The sequence below is a fragment of the Bos indicus genome, chromosome 10, assembly GCF_029378745.1.
Source record: "Bos indicus isolate NIAB-ARS_2022 breed Sahiwal x Tharparkar chromosome 10, NIAB-ARS_B.indTharparkar_mat_pri_1.0, whole genome shotgun sequence".
In the NCBI taxonomy this organism is placed as follows: Eukaryota; Metazoa; Chordata; class Mammalia; order Artiodactyla; family Bovidae; genus Bos; species Bos indicus.
In genome coordinates this window covers 4108647-4127057 of record NC_091769.1, presented here as the reverse complement: position 1 = coordinate 4127057, position 18411 = coordinate 4108647, and the positions used below count along the sequence as shown (strand labels likewise).

At 35.3% G+C, this 18411-nt stretch overlaps 1 protein-coding gene across 4 annotated transcripts in view; it reads left to right on the top strand.

Annotated features, from left to right (window-relative positions):
- Nucleotides 1-17213, top strand: part of PGGT1B (protein geranylgeranyltransferase type I subunit beta) — a 54390-nt gene extending 37177 nt beyond the window's left edge. For 3 of the 4 annotated variants that reach the window (XM_070796823.1, XM_070796824.1, XM_070796827.1), the window contains 4 exons: nt 2714-2759; nt 7724-7908; nt 13088-13196; nt 16270-17213. In XM_070796823.1, coding sequence (XP_070652924.1) covers nt 2714-2759; nt 7724-7908; nt 13088-13196; nt 16270-16451 — 522 coding nt within the window. In that variant the 3' untranslated portion in view covers nt 16452-17213. The other variant, XM_070796826.1, reaches the window with a different exon arrangement.
- Nucleotides 17214-18411: the final 1198 nt, after the last annotated feature.

The following is an 18411-nucleotide window of genomic DNA, read 5'->3' as shown; positions in this document are numbered from 1 at the left end:
TGTTGTTGCAGTATTTTTATTTTTACCAATCTGGTGGGTGAAAAATGATACCTTGGTGTGTTTCCAAATTTGCATTTATTTTATTAGGATTGAGATCGACTGTTTTCTTAACTTCAGGGCTACAGAAAACCAGCCTCAGGCCAGATTTAGCCTGCAGGCTCCAGATTGCTGACCCCTACTTGTAGTCCATTGTTTTTCCTTTTCCTTTAGATATTGCAATTTTGTGTAATTTTCTTTCTTTGCTCATCTTTCATTTCAACCACTTTCTCTTCAACTCCTTTTACTTACTTCTTTATCTCATTTTTATTCTGTTGGTTGTTTTCAGCCTTTCTTACATGCTCCTTAGTGTCTTTTCCTGAAATCATTTAATTTTCTTTATTTCTTCCTACTGTTTATCCTTTTCATTTTTTAACTTTAAATCTCTTTTCACTTCCCAAGTGCTATTTGAGGGTATACAATTGAGTTTGGGGTGCTTTACTGCAGTTTTCTTTTGCTTTCACCATACTTTGGAGGTGAAGGCAGATTTTCCTATATGGAGATATTTTCATCCTGATCGCCGTGTTTCCATCTCAGAGACTCAGAGTTCCTTTTGTAGATCTGTCTTTTTATGTTTAGTCATTAGTGGATTTGTTTTTTCTTACAAGAATTCCTAGTTTAGTAAGAGTGCCATCTTTTCAGTACAGAGAAACAAAGTATGATTTTTTAAATTTAGATTGTGTTTTTGTTTGTGTAGTTAGTGATTGGGGAAGGGTAGTGAGTTCTATGATTTTCTGCTAGGAGAGAGTTCTTTTTTGTTTCCTGGGTTTTTAAAGTTTGCTCCTTGGAGTTTTCCTTTATTATCTGATCTTCAAAGGGCGCTTCTTTCTTCCTTTTTCTTCTTCTTCTGTCTTCACCAGAGTTATGCCCTTTGAACGCTGCCACCTTGACTTGCATGCCCTCCTCAGTCCCTTTCCTGTGGTCAGTGCTCACTATAGGCATCCTTGCTTTAACTGGTAGCCCCAGACTATAATGATGGTTGTGCTGGCTGAAACCATACAAAATGATCTTAATCACCAGTGGGAAAAATGACACTTGTTCTGTGACTTTTATAAATTTTTTGCCAGAACATTTAAAACTATTAATGTTACTGTCAGTTATAAATGTATAGAGAAATTTTAATGGTAAACCAATATTTGTTAGTACACTGTAATTTAAAACATTAGCAATATTGAAAAAGTTTAGAAAATTCATAAGGAGTAGTTTGAACAGCATTCTTTGTCTTCTCATTATATAACTTACGGTATGGAACAGGCATCTTTTCTGTCTTGGTAAATGATTATACTCTTTTCTAAGTTTGTATCAACTTCCATCATTTTGTCCTTTGCATTGTCATTGTTGTGAAATACCTGAGAATTCCTTTTATGTGAAGTTTTTGCCAACATCACTTCTCTAGAACATCTTCTTCCTTTTCATGATAGCCACTTTCTTCATTCATGTAGATATTTCACCTTCCCTTAATTTTTCTGACTTCATATCTAGTCTCAAACAGCCATCACTATCATGATAACTATCTCTTCTATTACTCTGTTTGATCTCAGTTTCACTTTCAGTGCTACTGCTTTTCATTTCTTTACTGCACTTTTATCTTTGGTGGCCAGTCTCTTCCTTGGTTTTGGCTTTTTGCAAACATCACGTTGGTTATTCATTAAAATACAAAGAAATAGCACAACCACATACGTTGCTGTGCTGAATAACGTGCAGTGACCAGTTACAGACAGACTATGAAAAAGGTGATGTGAATGTTCATAGCTCATGATACACATCTGTTATTTATGTAGTCGTTTGTGGACTGAGGAACTAGCAGCAAGTTTGCACTTCTTGCAGTTGCTCATGGTTACTATACTGTTATTACTGAAATGTGAGGCATACTGTGTTATTGGAATTAGTGTATATTGGAAGAGTGCAAAACAAGGATTTCCTATAATTTCACACTTAAGGAGGCCTTTCCTTTTGAGACAGTAATTTTAGGTAATCTTAGACAGCCCCCCTCCTCTCTCTTCCTCACGATTTTTCATGAATTGCCCTTACTCTCTGCAAAAGTGTATCAGGAGTGTGAGATTTGATGTTTCTTTTTCTGTAGACAGATAATTTGAAGCTTCAGCATGTCTTCTAGCTTTGATAGAGTTTAAGTTCTATGTAGTTGTATTATTCTTTTTTAAAAATACTTATTTATTTTTAATTGAAGGATAATTGCTTAGTTGTATTATTCTTATCCTGTTTTGATTTTGTGGGATATGTGGGGAAATTCAAATTTTAGGTAGGACACCATTATCCTCAGCTAACCACAAGCCTCAAAACAGATTTGTTTTATATTTATAATGTGTTATATATGAGTATGAAATCCTTACGTTTTCCTTAAAATCATACCTCTTGCAAGTGGGAGAGGAATAAAGGTTGAGGCTTTTTATTGGGTGAAGATTAAATATGTAAAGTGCCATCTTTGAACAATCTATTCTCAGAATGTGCCTAGTGTATACATTTACTGATTCAGCTTGGTGAATAAGACAAGATCAGGTATTTGAAAATGCCTAGATGTATTTTATTGTGGGAAAAAATACATATTTTGAAAGATAAAAGGGAGAGATAAAATTATATCAAGAAGAAAAATTGCATCATGACACCATATTTATTTATTATTATTTCAGTATTAACTGAATATGTTTTTCTTTTTCAGTCCTATGACAATGGGTTGGCACAGGGAGCAGGACTTGAATCTCATGGTAAGGCATCTTAAATAAGTGGATGTGTGGTTTCTTTTGTCTTTAAATAACATCATGGTATCTTCAACATGTAGGACCTCAGAAGTTTGTCTCAACTCTTGATGCAGCCTGATTATCTTCTTTCCTACTTCTCCCTGTTGACACTGTTGTGCCAACTTGAGCCTCTTCTAGGTCAGTAATCATTCAGAGATTATTCAGACCAGAATGTTCAAACAGTATTTTCTAGTAATCTTTTCAGCTGTTAGCTGCATGAAAGCATCTTGGGAGGATTTAAGAAATTGTTAGAAAAGAGCAAGTTTTGTTTTTTGGTGTAATACTAAAAAGCTAGATACAGAATAATGAACATGAATCAATGAATTTGTGAAGAAAAAAATTTTTTTTACCTTCTTTAATGTAATTGTACTAAGTCATAGTGATAAAACATTTTTGTGTATGGCATATGTTCACTACACACACTAATACAAGTCTCTCTCACATTTTCCCTCAATTTTGGGAGAACCAGAAGAGTGAGCAATAGTCAGTCTGTCAGCGTATCAATAGCCTGAACTCTTCACGTGGAAAATTTTCATGTAGAAGAAAATATACTTCCATGCTCCTTAAAAAAAAAAAAGAGATCAGGGAGGCTTTCTGAATGAACCCCGTATTTCCTCTTTCTGACAGCCGTGTTTTTGTGCTCCCTTGGCGTGTCCATCCCCCTGCTAGCACGAGGGAGTGGACGGAACACATTCGTATTCAGGTCTCAGCCCTAACACTCGCTGTGCAGCTTAGGCTCCTCACTGAGTCGCTCAGAGGCGTTCTTCTTTCTTTGTTAGAGATATGAGGGAAACTGGTTTGTAAACCGCAGGACAGGTATGAAAGTTTTTTGAACGTAATGCTTGTGCTTCCCCTAGGGCCCGGCCTCTTCAGTCACTCCTCCTCTCTCATGCTCTCACGCCCTCCTTCAGTGGTGTTCGTAGAGCGTGTGCCACTGAGGGGCATAGAGAACACTGTCTGGGATTTTCCTCTGAAGCCATCCTGTAATGAGGACATCTTAATTCTTGTGTGTGCCTGAGTCTCTATGAGACTGGGGTGGCAATAGCGATCATGTCACTGGTCATCACCCCTTGGTAAGGAGGAATATGCTCACAGTTGCACAGAGAGGAAATCTGGCATCTGTAAAAATGTCTGAGGAGACGGGGTCTGAGCTCTCTACTAAAGGATGTTAGTAGCACCCTGGCTGAGAGATACTTAGCAGTGCAGGAGACTTGTGGAACAGACAGCAGAAAATGGTATTACGTTCTCTAGGATGTGAAGCAGAGAGGGCTGCTCAAAGCTGATACTCTTTGATGGGAAAAAAAAAAAAGTCTTGCTGAGTCACACAAGTAGTGATTTTGAGTCCATTTGACTCAAGTAGGCTCTTACCCAACAAGACCATCATTGATGGACTGTGGTTCATGCCGAAAAGCTTACATATTCTTTTTACCTCTCTTTTTGGGTTGGTAGGTTTCAGGACTAAAGCTGTAGAGGGGAGGGCTTCCTTCTCAGGGTGCCAAGGTACAGGATACGCTGCAGAAGGGTTATAGGCCTGCCAAGCTATTGCTCACTTGCTCCTTGCTCACTCAGCTTTTGGGGCAGCCAAGACCTGGGTGTCTAGAGCTCCTTGGCACCACTGAGTGTCCTACAAATGTCAGATGTGTTAATGTTCTTGTGTGCTGTGAGGTTAGACAGGCTGAGAAGTACTGTTCTGGAAGGCTTTGGTATAGGCTCCCTTCTTTGTCTTACCCCTGTCTGCACTGGCAAGAGAGACCTCTTTCTAAACACGAGCACTGCAGTTCGGGCAGTCTGTGAAGTCGTCGTGTTTGTTCTCCTTTCTTTCCATCAGCAAGGATCAGATTTGAGCGGCCCTGGGAAATGGCAACCCACTCCAGTGTTCTTGCCTGGAGAATCCCAGAGACGGGGGAGCCTGGTGGGCTGCCATCTATGGGGTCGCACAGAGTCGGACACGACTAAAGCGACTTAGCAGCAGCTCTCCTTCACATCCCAGAGAACATAGTCTCATTTTCTGGTGTCTGTTCCACAAGTCTCCTGCACTGCTCAGTATCTCCTCACCCAGGGTGCCCGCTAACATTCTTTACAATAGTGAGCTCAGACCCCATCTTCTCAGACATTCTTACAGGTGCCAGATTTCCTCTTTGTGCAGCTGTAAGTGTATTCCACTTACTAAGTGCTGATGACCAGTGACACAGTTGCTATTGCCACCCAATCTTCACATCCTCCAGGTATTGGCTCAAATGATATTTTTGGATAAGCCCCCTATTTAAAATTGCAAACTAACGACAAACACAGCTCATTTTTAGAATTGGAAACCAACCATATATACATATCCCATTCTCTATCTGGAAACCTTCCTCTTACTTGTATGTGCCTTAATATTCTCTTACTGCCTTCGATAAAGAAGGTCATTTATTTACATAACCTTCTTCAACTGAGGCATAATGAACAAAGATTAGAATTTGGATCATTATTATGAGAAGCAGTTCTTAAATTGTAATTTAATATAATGATGGGATGTTCTCGAAATTTTTTGATGCTTGTAGAAATCATTGACCTAATCCTATTAATATTTAGCCTTAAAAGCATATTGTAGTTGAGTTCTCGTGCCTGCTCTGTTAGTAATGTTTTTTAATGTACTACGCTGTCAGAATGTTACCTGTCTTTTGCTGTTTTTATGTCTGCCTCTTACACTCTTCTACCATGCTACTTTTAATCCAATTTTAAGAACTGGTTTTTTAGAATTGTTTAGATAGGAACCTCTTAGGAATAAATGTTGATAAGTGAGTTTTAGCTTAAAGCATAGACTTTGTAATAACTGTTTGGCTCTTCAGAGTCCAAGCTTACTTCAGAAGTTGTTATTTTCAAAATCTGGTTGTTTGGGCAAAGTAAAGAGTATTTTTATTTTGAATTGTTCTGGCTTGCTTTAAAAAATTCCAACAATTATTTTGGAGAGTAGCAATTAAATACCTCTTTATTTCTTGGTGCAGTTAGTTTTAAAAATTATGTACTTTTTGTTAGAGGCTTTATATTTAATGATCTATAATACTTGAAGTCATGGGCAGCTTCATAAAAGAGAAATTGAAACTAGTAGGTCATTGAAGGAGGAATAAGATTGATAGTTGCTGAATAGAAATTAATCTAAAAGGTTATGATATATTTGTTTTACTTTTGTTTTAATATACTTATTGCTAACATAGATCTTCCTCTTTTTTTTTTCCATTGGGAAAAAAAATCTGAAGACTAAATAGTTCTTACAGTGACTCTTTATTTATTTGTTTGTTTTTATTTTTTGACAGTGACCATTTTAGTGTGATAGCTGCCTTACATTTCCTAGAGCGAATGCTCACTTTTCCTTTGCCAGAGAATATAACCAAGATTTGTAACACCAAAAGGAGAATTGCAAAATGAGGCATATTAGGAACAATCTATTTAAAGAGCTAGAACTAATAAAAATCTGTAATTGAAGTTGTAATAAATTGGAAATATGGAGTATTTTCAGATTGTTTGGAGTTGACAACAGATAGTGCCAATGGAAAGTGGTGGAATTTTTTTGTTTGTTTTTTCCTATGTGGAAAAATACTGACTTTTCATTTCCTGAGGAAAGTAGTTACCTTTGTGACTGTATTGGTTCCTTTGATGCTATAACATTTTAATAAACTTAGGGGTGTAAGACAATGCAAATTTGTTCTCATAGCTCCAGAGGCCAGAAGTCCAAACTGCATCTTACAGGGCTTCAGATCAAGATGTCAGCAGGGTGGGTTCTTTCTGGAGGTTCCAGGAGGTCTGTCCCTTTGCCTCTTTCAGCTTCTGGGGACTGCTGACGTTCTTTGGTTTGCCGTCACATCACTTGAGTCTCTGCTTCCATTGCCTCCTTTTTGATTGTAGTTTAGTCTCTCTCTGTCCCTCTCTTACAGGGACACTTGAGGTTGCATTTAGGGTGTCTCCCACCCAGGATAATCTCCCCATCTCAAATCCTTAACTTCCATCACGTTTTCATAGTCCATTTTGCCATATAAGAAAACATGCCCATGTTCCAGGGATTAGGACCTGGGTATCACTGGGCAGTGGTGGAAGGTGGGGTGGGGTGGGGCATTTTTCAATCTAGCATAGTGAGCATCGATACGTATTGTGCATCTACTTCCAGATAGTTTTCTTCTCCACCCCCAACACACATATACTCTTTCCCTTTCCTATTCCTTTGTTTAAGGAACTTTTCTTCCTTAAGATAACTTTTGCTAAAGAAAACACACCTGCAATGTGGGAGACCTGGGTTTGATCCCTGGGTTGGGAAGATCCCCTGGAGAAGGGAAAGGCTACCCACTCTGGTATTCTGGCCTAGAGAATTTCATGAGCTATATATAGTCCATGGGGTTGCAGAGTCGAACAGGACTGAGCGACTTTCACTTTCACTTTTTCTTCCTTAAATTTCTGAAGCTGAGTGCATATAAGCCTCTAGTTTATGTTATATGTAAAAATTAGCCTGTAGCTTAGGCAGATGGGACCTTAGTTATAAACAGTACACTGTCATTTTTAAGGGAATTAAAATCAGACTCAGGTGTTTAAGAGTGGTATACAGGAAACAGTAGTCCTAGACTTTAGTTTCAGCCCTCCCATTAGCCATAAAATTTTGAACTACTTTATAAATCTTATGTTTTTCATTTAAAAAAATGATTCTTATACTTTTAAATTATTTTAAACTTTTTTCTGTTTCTTAAGTGCATATTGAAGACCTCAGTGCCTAGTGGTTATTTTAAATAGTGAGATTTAAGTAAATAAAATAGTAATATAAAAGTAAAATTATATTTCTTTTAATTTTACCTTTCTTTCACTGCTTTCTAGAATTACTTAACCATTTTTTTTTCTTCAATCATTTCATATTACTTCCCTAGACATGTAATAAGTTTAAAGTACTGTGTGGTTTTAATTAACAGGAGGATCAACTTTTTGTGGCATTGCATCACTGTGCCTGATGGGTAAACTAGAAGAAGTTTTTTCAGAAAAAGAACTGAACCGGATAAAAAGGTGGTGCATAATGAGACAACAGAACGGTTATCATGGAAGGCCTAATAAGCCTGTTGACACCTGTTACTCTTTTTGGGTGGGAGCAACTCTAAAGGTAAGAGAAATAATAAAAATGAGAAACTTTTACTCTTTGTTAATAAAAAACTGTGCTTAAAGGGTTTGGTCTTTTAGTGTTCATTAAATATTGTTAGGTTAAAGCCAAAAAGGTTTTCCTGTTGCTCTGGCAAAGCTGGTTTCTTGCGGAGGTCCAGCCCCGGCTGATCCAGGGTATTCGAAGGGGAGACGGTGTCGGCGACTATTTACATATTTATCAAAGATATAAAGAGTAATAGAATGAGGATAGCTCAGTAGGAAAATTCAGTGGAGAAAAGAAGCTGAGTAGCTTGGTTTACACAGAAAATCAATATAACCCATGACACCAGGTTAGTTCTGACCACGGAGGCCGCAGGCGCCCTCTTGAATAGCGGAAGGTGCCCCACCTTAGACACGTTCTCGAGTGGGTCTTAGAAGCCCAGGCAAATAAATGGTTGCAGAGGATATCCGCGCTCCAGATGGAGACTCAGCTGGAAATTGAGGGGAAAAATGACATGGGGAGACCAAGCGTTGGTGAGCAAGGCCCGTAGCTTTATTTTCAACAGGGGCTTTTATACCCTAAGTTACACATAGAGGATAATAGGGGATGCAAAGTCAGCAGTCTTTGATCCTTATCAAAAACCAGGGTTTCTTTCCTGCAAATTTATCGTATACAAATGGTTTAGGTGATTTATTTATCCAGGGGGACTCCTGAGGCTCGATCCCGCCTTTGCGTATGCCGAGCCTCCTTCCTCATGACCTTTGTCACGAGTGGAATGTCTCTTGCCGGCTCCTGGCAGTTTCTGTATGGTTTTTCCACAGAATTCAGTTACCTGTTCTACTACTTAAAAATTTTTATTCTTATAGGACTCTAGTGTCCAGAACCTATATAAGAAACTAGGTGTAGTGCTATAAAAAGCTCGTAACTGAAACTTACCAGTAGTCCACCTAGATGGAACATGTCTGAACATACCAGTAAAGGATTTATGGGAAAATACCTTAAAAGATAAACCACGGGGTAATTCCTTTAAAAACCATTTAAAGTTTTCTGTTTTTTATTCATTTATTTGTGTAAGCCTTCTGAAATGTATTCATTTATATGATCATACATTTTCCCCATCTCTGCTACCTTTTGATTTGTGTAAATCCATAAGATTATTAGCCATTGAGTACCCACAAGTTTTCTATATCCTAAAATTGCAAGTATCACCTAGGCCTGATATTCTGGAATCTAACAAAAGTATATTCATCATCTATATAACATGTTAATTTTTTTCTCTTAAAATTTATACATGTGGTTGAAGTAAATAAAGAAAATAGAATGTTTTTTCTATTCTCCTCACTTCTAGTACCATTTATCTGGTGCACCATTTTAATTTTTTTAATTATGGAAAATTTCAAACATAGTGAAAAGAGAAAATGCTGTATAATGAACACTTAATATGTTCAGTAGCCAATTTCAACAGTTCTCATCTCAAAGCCAGCCTTCATTCATTCATACAGCTGCTCACTTTCCTCCTCACTGTATTATTTTAAAGCAATTCCTAGATAACCCCTTTTTACTTTATCTGGAAATTCTTCAGTACAGTCATTAAACAAAGATAGCTTTTTAAAGAATGGAGATGTAATATTCTGTCTTCTAAAAATTCAGCCATAACTCCTTATTATCATTAAATATTAAATCAGGATGATGTATATTTCCTATTGCATCACATCAAGAGGAATATAATATAATCAGTCTCTGGTTGTCTCTGCTTTTTGATCTCAGGGCTCCAGAGTTGTCAAAGCTGATTTATCCATTATAAAATTCCCCATCAACCTGTTTTTCTTCACCTTTTTTTATGGTGGTAAAATATATGTAATGTAATATTTATCAGTTTAACTGTTTGTAAGTGTATGGATCAGTGTTGTATAATCATTACCATTATCTATACCCCAAACATTTCCATCACCCTAAACATAAACTCTGCTCATTAAACAATAGCACCCTTTCTCCCATTCCTCCAGCCCCTGGTAACCTCTTTCCTGCTTCCTGTCTCTCTGAATTTGCTTATTCTAGGTCCATCATATAGGTAGAATTATGTAATATGTGTCCTGTGTCTGGCTTATATTTCTCAAGATCCATCAATATTGTCATATATATCACAATTTTATTCCTTTTTATGATTGAGTAATACTCTACTGTAGGTATATACCACATTATGTTTATCTGTTCATCTGCTGGTGGACACTTGGATTGGTTCCACCTTTTGGCTATTATGAATAAGGTGGTTATGAGCATTGGTATAAAATATCTGTTCAAGTCCCTGCTTTCATTTTTTCCAGGTAATTAACTAGGAGTGGAATTGCTGGATTATATGGTAGTTATGTGTTCAACCTTTTGAGGCACCAACAAACTGTTTTTCACAAAGGCTGCACCATTTTACATCCCCCCTGGTGATGTATAAGGGCTCCAGTTTCTCCACATCTTCACCAATGCTTGTTTCTTCCATTTTTTTATAATAGCCATCCTGATGGGTATGGACATGAATTTGAGCAAGTTCTGGGAGATGGTGAAGGGCAGGGAAGCCTGGCATGCTGCAGTCCATGGGGTCGCAAAGAGTCGGACACGACTGAGCAACTGAACTGAACTGAACAATGAGCGATATCAAGCATCTTTTGATGTGCTTATTGACCATCTGTATATCTTCTTTGGAGAAATGTCTGATTTATCTGTTTTTTCTTTTGTTGCTGGGGCTTTTGGTTGTTGTTCCATGAAATCATTGCCAAATCCAATATTATGAAGATTTTCCCCAGTGTTTTATTACAGCAGTTTTTAGTTTTAACTCTTAAGTTTAGGTCTTTGATCCACTTTGAGTTAATTTTTATAATGGTGTAAATCAAGGACTTCAGCTTCATCTTTTTACATGTGGATATCCAGCTTTCCTAGTACTATTTATTGTAAAGACAGTTCTTTACCCATTAAGTGGTCTTGGCACCTTTGTTGAAAGTCATCTGATGTTGTATGTGAGAGTTTATTTCTGTGCTCTCCATAGTAAGCATTGGTCCTTACTATTTTAATTATTGTAGCATTTTAAGTATCGTTATCAAGCAGTATGAGTCCTCAACATTTTCCTTTTTAAAGATTGTTTTTGCAATTTCACACGAATTTTAGGATTGGCTTTCCCATTTCTTAGGAAAAAGGCTGTTCACATTTGTATGGAGATTGCATTGAATTTACAGATTGCTTGGGTAGTGTTGACATCTTAACAGTGTTTTCCTATCCATGATGATGGGATGCTTTTCCATTTATTTAGATCTTTAATCTCGTTCACCAGTGTTTTATAGTATTTTGCGTACAAAGCTTTTACCTCCTTGGATAAATGTATTCTCAAGTATTTAGTGGCTTCTTTTAGAAGCCATTATAAGTAGAATTGCTTTCTTAGTTTCCTTTTGGATTGTTTGTTGCTGGTGTGTAAAAGCTTTATCATCTTCTTACAGAATGGTTTTAGCAGCTATTGACGATCATTTCTTAAATCCATTATGTCATTGGGGGTTGTTAAATGGTGATATTCTACCATTCCCTGTAAATTTACTAACTAGTATCCTTTTGTAAAGAAGTTCACTTTAACTTAAGATGTGGTTATACAGAGAAAGACAGATGATTATTTATTTTAACTTTAATAATGTTCATTCCATCCATTGAGTTGGTTCTCTAGCATCCTCTACAGTTTTCCAATAAAATAATTGGATTTTAGGGTTTTTTTTCTTTTTTACCCTTTGAGTGCCATTGTGAACCCATAGATTTTAATGTTTTATCTGTTTTAGTCCATTACATTGTTCTTGTTAATGCTCAGATTGTCCCATCTCTGACCAGTACAAGCCCCTTCAAGTTCGTTCTTGAGTCTCTTTGTATGATTTTGGTGGCCTTTGACAACTTTCTAGAGGCAACTTTTAAAATTTTTAATTCTTATAGATAACTTTAAATAACTTTAAACATGCTGATTGCTTGAGTTGACTCATTTAGACATTATCTTTGATTCCCAGTTGTGAAAAATGAAAATTTGGTCTCCCTTTTTTCCAGCAAATTGTTACTGGGTTTTTTTTTTTTTTTTTTTTTCCTTAAGTTCTGAACCTTTTCTCTTCCTCTTCCTTCTAAATCTGTCAGTTTGCCTTTTTTGTATAACGTCAAGTTAGGTAACATTCATATTTTGCTCAGTAACAATGGTCAAATATTTTATGCTTTGCCTATAGGTTGATTTTAAAATTTGAAAACTAATAATCACTTACTAGAATTGTGTAAATATTCTTTATTGCTTAACCAAGTACGATTATAGTTTCTTCTCTATGTAATGACCCATGTGCCACTTGATACTAGAAAGCATTTCTAGTATCAGGAGTCTAAAGAGTCTCTGCTTATATTCTATTAGTTAAATAAAAATGAATGAATAAGTTTGCTTCTTATTAGTACCGTAACTTTCTAATTGGTTTTATTTTGCTTTTTGAGACATGATGCTGCTTTGTTAGTCTTTAATACTTTCTGTGGCTCTCTGATTCATATTATTAGCACACCTTCAGCTGCTTTGTGACACTTGAGCTTTCCACCATCCCCTGACCCTGTTCTCTTCACAATTTGATTTATCCTTTGTTTTTTCTATTTAATAGGATCTTGGGGAAAAGAACAATACATGTCCTGAATCTTTAAGTTACTTAATCTTTTATGCTAAAATTGTATTTGTCTCACCTTTTATCTTTCTTAATTAAAGAGCTTTAATTTTTTACTATTCTCAAAATTGTCTTTAGCGTGTGGTTAATAATTTTTATTGTCCTTTTTTTTGAAGTATTTTTACTTATCATTACTATAGTTCATAACAGTTCAGAAATCTATTATAAGAGTTAGAATATGGGTAAATAAAATTGCCCTTGTAAAAATAACTGGTGAAGTTGAACACATTGGCAAGTTGTGTTTTGAATATGTTGCAGAGAAGTCATTTGGATCTGTTTCAAAAGAAAGAAATAGTGAATGGGTCACGAAAATGAGAGTAGATGATTTTTAAAAAGTTAATGTGGTTGATAATTTTAAATGTTCAAATCCCTTAGGCTTGCTTTGAGAGCCTTAACTAGAGAAAAGCATTTTAAAATTATATATATCTGAAAATTGAGCCACAGGTTGATATGAAAGTTTTATGTCAATAAATTTATATTTGTTACTGTCGTTTCAGCTTCTGAAAATTTTCCAGTATACTAACTTTGAGAAAAATAGAAATTACATCTTATCAACTCAAGATCGCCTCGTTGGGGGATTTGCCAAGTGGCCGGATAGTCATCCAGGTAGTTTATTTTTTGTGTAAATCCAGAGCAACCTTTGTTTTATTTATTGAATAATCTTTAAGCGTTTGTCAGAAAGGGTATGTGATAGAAAATATAGCCACAGTTATAAACTTAACTTTAAGTAAGGTTTTTAAGAAGGTAAATTGTTTCAGTTTACAGTAGATTTAGGATATTCAGGGTATAAAGGAAGGGTTTGATTATCAAGATACTGGTATAGTTTGCCTTTTTTCCCAAATATTTCACTTAGCAATGTATTATGTTATTGCAGACAATAAGACAGGTGGTCTGAATGGTCCCAGTTCAAATGGTCCCAGGTTTTTATAGAATAATTTGGTTCAAATGGTCCCAGGTTTTTATAGAATAATTTGGTTCATCCAAAATCTTTAGGAGTATTAGCTGTCACTTGAGCTATGTGTAGAATAAATTACTCTTAAATCCAAAAGAGAACTAATTCTTACTCTTTTCAGAAGTCATTCTCCAAGCTACTTCCTCCTCCCTCTTAGGTTTCACCTCCAGTAAATGATATATTTACAGCCTCCATAATCTCAATTCAAGAGTTTGTTAAAAATAAGTCAGAACTCTGACACTTTTGATAAGCAGAATGACAAAGTATTAGCTATAAATACATGAAACTAGATTCAAGAAATGATTGCTTTTGCAGCATTGCAATAATATCATGGTTTTTATTGTTAGCCTAGAACCTCTTTACCTCATCTCTTGTCATAGAACTGTTACAGTCAGAATATGTACCTGAATTGAAATACAAATAAAGGGCTCATGAAATCATATTTTTGTACCTGAAGAAAGCAGGAACCTTATATCCATATTTACTTGTTTTTTTCATGCAAAATATGCTTCTTTAAAAAAAAAAAAAGTGCAATGCTTTTTATTTCTACGTGTTAGAAAGTGTTAGTTGCTCAGTCACATCCAACTTTTTGTGACCCCATGGACTGTGTAGCCCATCAGGCTTCTCTGTCCATGGGATTTTCCAGGCAAGAATACTGGAGTGGGTTGCCATTTCCTACTCCAGGGGATCGTCTCAAGCCAGGGATCAAACCCATGTCTCTTGCATCTCCTGCGTTGGCAGGTGGATTCTTTACTACTAGCACCATCTGGGAATATTTAGAAATTTTGGCATCTGTAACCCATAGCTGTAAATATGTTTTAAAAGTCCCTCAAGAAAACAATTGTTTTGGTATCAATTCCATTGTTTTCAACCAGTACATGGTACTATTTTTAACAAATAATGAGAATAGGGAAATGACATTCTTGAAAAGCATTTCTTATGTAAACATATTGAGATACATTTTGGTTTTTTACAATAGCTTTTTTAAAAGAAAATTCTTGGAGCTTTTTTGTAGAGAGGTCAATTGCTAAGTTTAATATTTGTGTAAATGCTTGGTTGTGATATTCTTTATAGAAATGTTGCAGTGTCTTCCGATTCTATACATTACAGAGCATAGAAATCGTTGTATGATAAATTGAATTTATGTGGAAAAGATTTGTTTCCAGAGCTGTTATAAAAATTATTTTAATAGGATTTTTTAAAATTAGCTTATGCTTGGTTCTAATAAATCAATCTTTTGACACAAAGAGATTTTATATACATTAACAGGAAAAATTGATTAAAGGAATTAAGTTTTACTATGAAGAAAATGTATATTTCTACATCTAAAGTGCTCGAATACATCACCACCTACAGATGAGATTATTATTTATTTTTAAGGTTTGAAATGTTTAACTTCTATTTCATTAGCTTTTATAAAAAATCCTTTTGAGGAATAAAAATTTTACATTACCTGGAACGTGTAAGATCCTATTTTACATTATTATGAGTGTATTTTCTGTTGCATTTTTTTCCTAGAAAAGTTTTCTCATTTCTAGACAATAAAATTTAATGTTGCTTTGTGCCTTTTGTAATTTAACATAACTGCAAGAAAAATAAAATAGGAAAAATCAAATTTTTTTTTTTTTGGTGTGAAAATTAGAGGAAAGTGAGCTAGAAGAAGTCATAAGCATTCTCTGAAAAAAACATAAAAGGGGATTAACATGGGCCTAACTGGTGAAATAACTTTTTCACAAATAACACTGAATAAGTACAACTGTCTGTCATTCCTGTTGTGAAAACTAAATGATCTTTATTTAAGTCAACCTTTCTCTTTCATTCTTTTGATACACTTTGACTTGGTAAGATGTTTTGAACCTTAATAGCCCATGAAGCTATAAATAATAACCAACTCAAAAATAGAAAAATATTTTGACTAGTACAAAATCTATTTTTTGTAAGTGTTCCCATAACGGCAGAACTCTGAGCACTTTTACGACTCCATATAAGGCTGCCATGCAGGCAACAGCCATGTGATTTCAGTGGTCATTTAATGGAAGAAAGTTACTGCCCCCGAAAGATGGGAAACTATAGTGAGGTCAGTGCAGAATCGTTCTGGTGTGAACAGTCACATTATTACAACCAAACAGAATGTCTGAGTTTGTTTTTACTTTCAGGTTGGATATTTTTAGAGTGACTGACATTACTTCAAATAGGAAAATTAAATATAGTACAGGATTCCAGAGTGAGTTATTTTGCTCAGCCTTCTTTCATTTAACACAGAGTTGGCATTGTGTGGTTTAGGAGTTGTCAGAGTTAAAACTTAGCAGGGAATGCAGTGCTACTTAGATTCCGAGGTTTATTTATTTTCATTTTTAAGAAGAAAAGTTCCTTTTATAATAGAAACATCTTTGTTTCCATATTCTGTTGTCAGCAAAAGAGAAAACCCATTAAAGTGAGGAGTCTTTGCTAGTACTCTTCCTGTTTATTCTTCAGTCACAGAAGATGTTGGTGGACTCACTTCTTAAGCTAGGAACTGTTTTCCTTGTTAGTGATATTTTCTTGAATATCATCTGATTTTGATCATCTAGTTTTTAAAAATTTGAGGTTTGAGACTCTGAGAAAGCAAATATTTCAACACTAGTATTTTTCTAAATTTATTTTTAATGTAGTGATGGGCTGATAAGTAGCTAAATATTTTGTACAAATAATAATGCCTGTTGTGATGAAAAAATGTCTTATTTTCAGATGCTTTGCATGCATACTTTGGAATTTGTGGCCTGTCACTAATGGAGGAAAGCGGCATTTGTAAGGTTCATCCTGCCCTGAACGTAAGCACACGGACTTCTGAGCGCCTTCGAGATCTCCATCAGAGCTGGAAAACCAAGGACTCTAAACAGTGCTCAGAGAATGTGCACATCTCCACATGACTAACTTTAGCCGGGGGCGGCGGGGAGGGTTTGTAGCCTAACTGTAGCTCAAGGTTAAAAGCCATGGATAACCACATGTGCTCTTTTTTTAAGAGGTAGTCTTACAATCGAATCTTGTGCCGATGTCACTTTGGGATATGGTCTTGAGCTAGTAACCTTTGTACTAGGTTTCAAGAAAATCTTTGTTGAAGTTTGAACCACAGTGGACTTCGTCGTGGTTCTTAAATGTTTATACTGTATTTCTAAGTTCTTTGAGGCAAATTAACTGTATGTATGTAGGTTATCTTAAAAAAAAAAAAAACTTGAGTACAGAATTGTATCATATTATAAAATGGACACGAATCTTCAAAAGAAGTTCACATAGCAGTGGTAATCTTCGGGTGAGCACTTAGTGATCATTTAAAAAGCTTGACTGCTTATGGTGGAACATTGCTTTAATGAATTAAGTATCTGGGGTTATTCTTTGAAAACAGATGATCCCATAATTTTTTAAAAAAGAATGACTTATTTTGTGTTGTTTTTAAGTAAAATGTGCCAATTAAACTTTTGTGGCCTATATAAATGAAATTAACTTCATAGCAAGAATGAATAGGCTTAACTAATACAGTAATTTCCTAAAGGGAGATTGTTATACAAAGACTCTTATGTAGCTGAGGAGAAAGTAATTTAACTGTGTGCGATTGTGAATGGGAAAGTTTCGTGCTGTGTGGGTCATCTATTTTAGATGTTGTTGGGGTAAATAACAGTTACGTTTGCTTTTAATCTCGAATCATTAGTCATTTTTTTTTTTCTCCTTTCTCCAGGGAAAGCCGTCTTACCTAGAGGGAAAAACATTTAGTGGTTTTGTTTCTTTTTCTGAGATAAATTTTAAACTGTATTTTTATAACTGAGTTATTTTTAGCCATTTGGTTTTTTGTTGTTCTTGCTCCCAGTGTTTTAGCTTTTCTGATTTCAAAGTGATGATTTTCTAATTTTTTGAAGTTAAATAAGTAAACATTTAAGTGAAAAAAAATAACACCTCTCAATTAAACTTAATGGTATAGCTCCATACACAGTCATTCATATTTTTGTAATATTTTCAGGTAAGTGGGAAGGTAATGTATCCCTTAGAGGTTAAGGACTGGGGTTTGCTTTTCATTGGTCTGTTTTCTTCATTTTGTGACCTACCTGAATTGTATAAGGAGTGGTGTAAAAACTTCCCTTTATTAGTAGTCAGTTTATCAATGAATCACACCCATCACCATTTGCTCAGTGACAAAGTTACGAGAATAGTTCTGAAACGGAGAAGGAAATCATTTCACCAGAGGGACTAGGTTTAAGTTTAAATCTTGGTGAAAATAAATGTTGGATTTTTAGGTTTACAAGTATCAGGATAAAAACTAAATTACTGGTATCACTGTTTAGGTATTGTAATATCTAAATTTTTATTTTTTAGTGGTGAAAAAAAGTACCCTTAAATAATGATCCCAGGGAAAACCTAGTATATACATGACAAAATGATTCATTTATTATTCGCATGCTTAGTTTAAACCTCAATTTGCCAAAGTCAACTCTTTTTTTTTTAATAGAAATAAAATCAGAGAACTGATGGTGGGGAAAAAATAAACCTGACAACAGGTGTCATCCTTCCATGAATTTTTCCAGTTTGCACTGGTTTAAATCCTGACAAATTAAGATACCTGCATCTCAAACTAAGACATTTCTTAGACATCAGGAGTTAAAATGACATATATGTAATAGCTTCAGAACTATATGAAAAGCCCCCGATTTTTTTTATTCTGAATTGCCATTAGTGGTTGAAAGTGTAAAAAAGTTAGTATCTGTATTCGTAAGATGTAGAATTCCAAGGTCAAATTATTTCATAAAACTGCTAAATATTTTCTAACTCCTTGTGTAATTTAATTGCATAAGATTACATATGTCAGTGCGATTCTAATTAGCATGCTCTTGAGAGGCATTC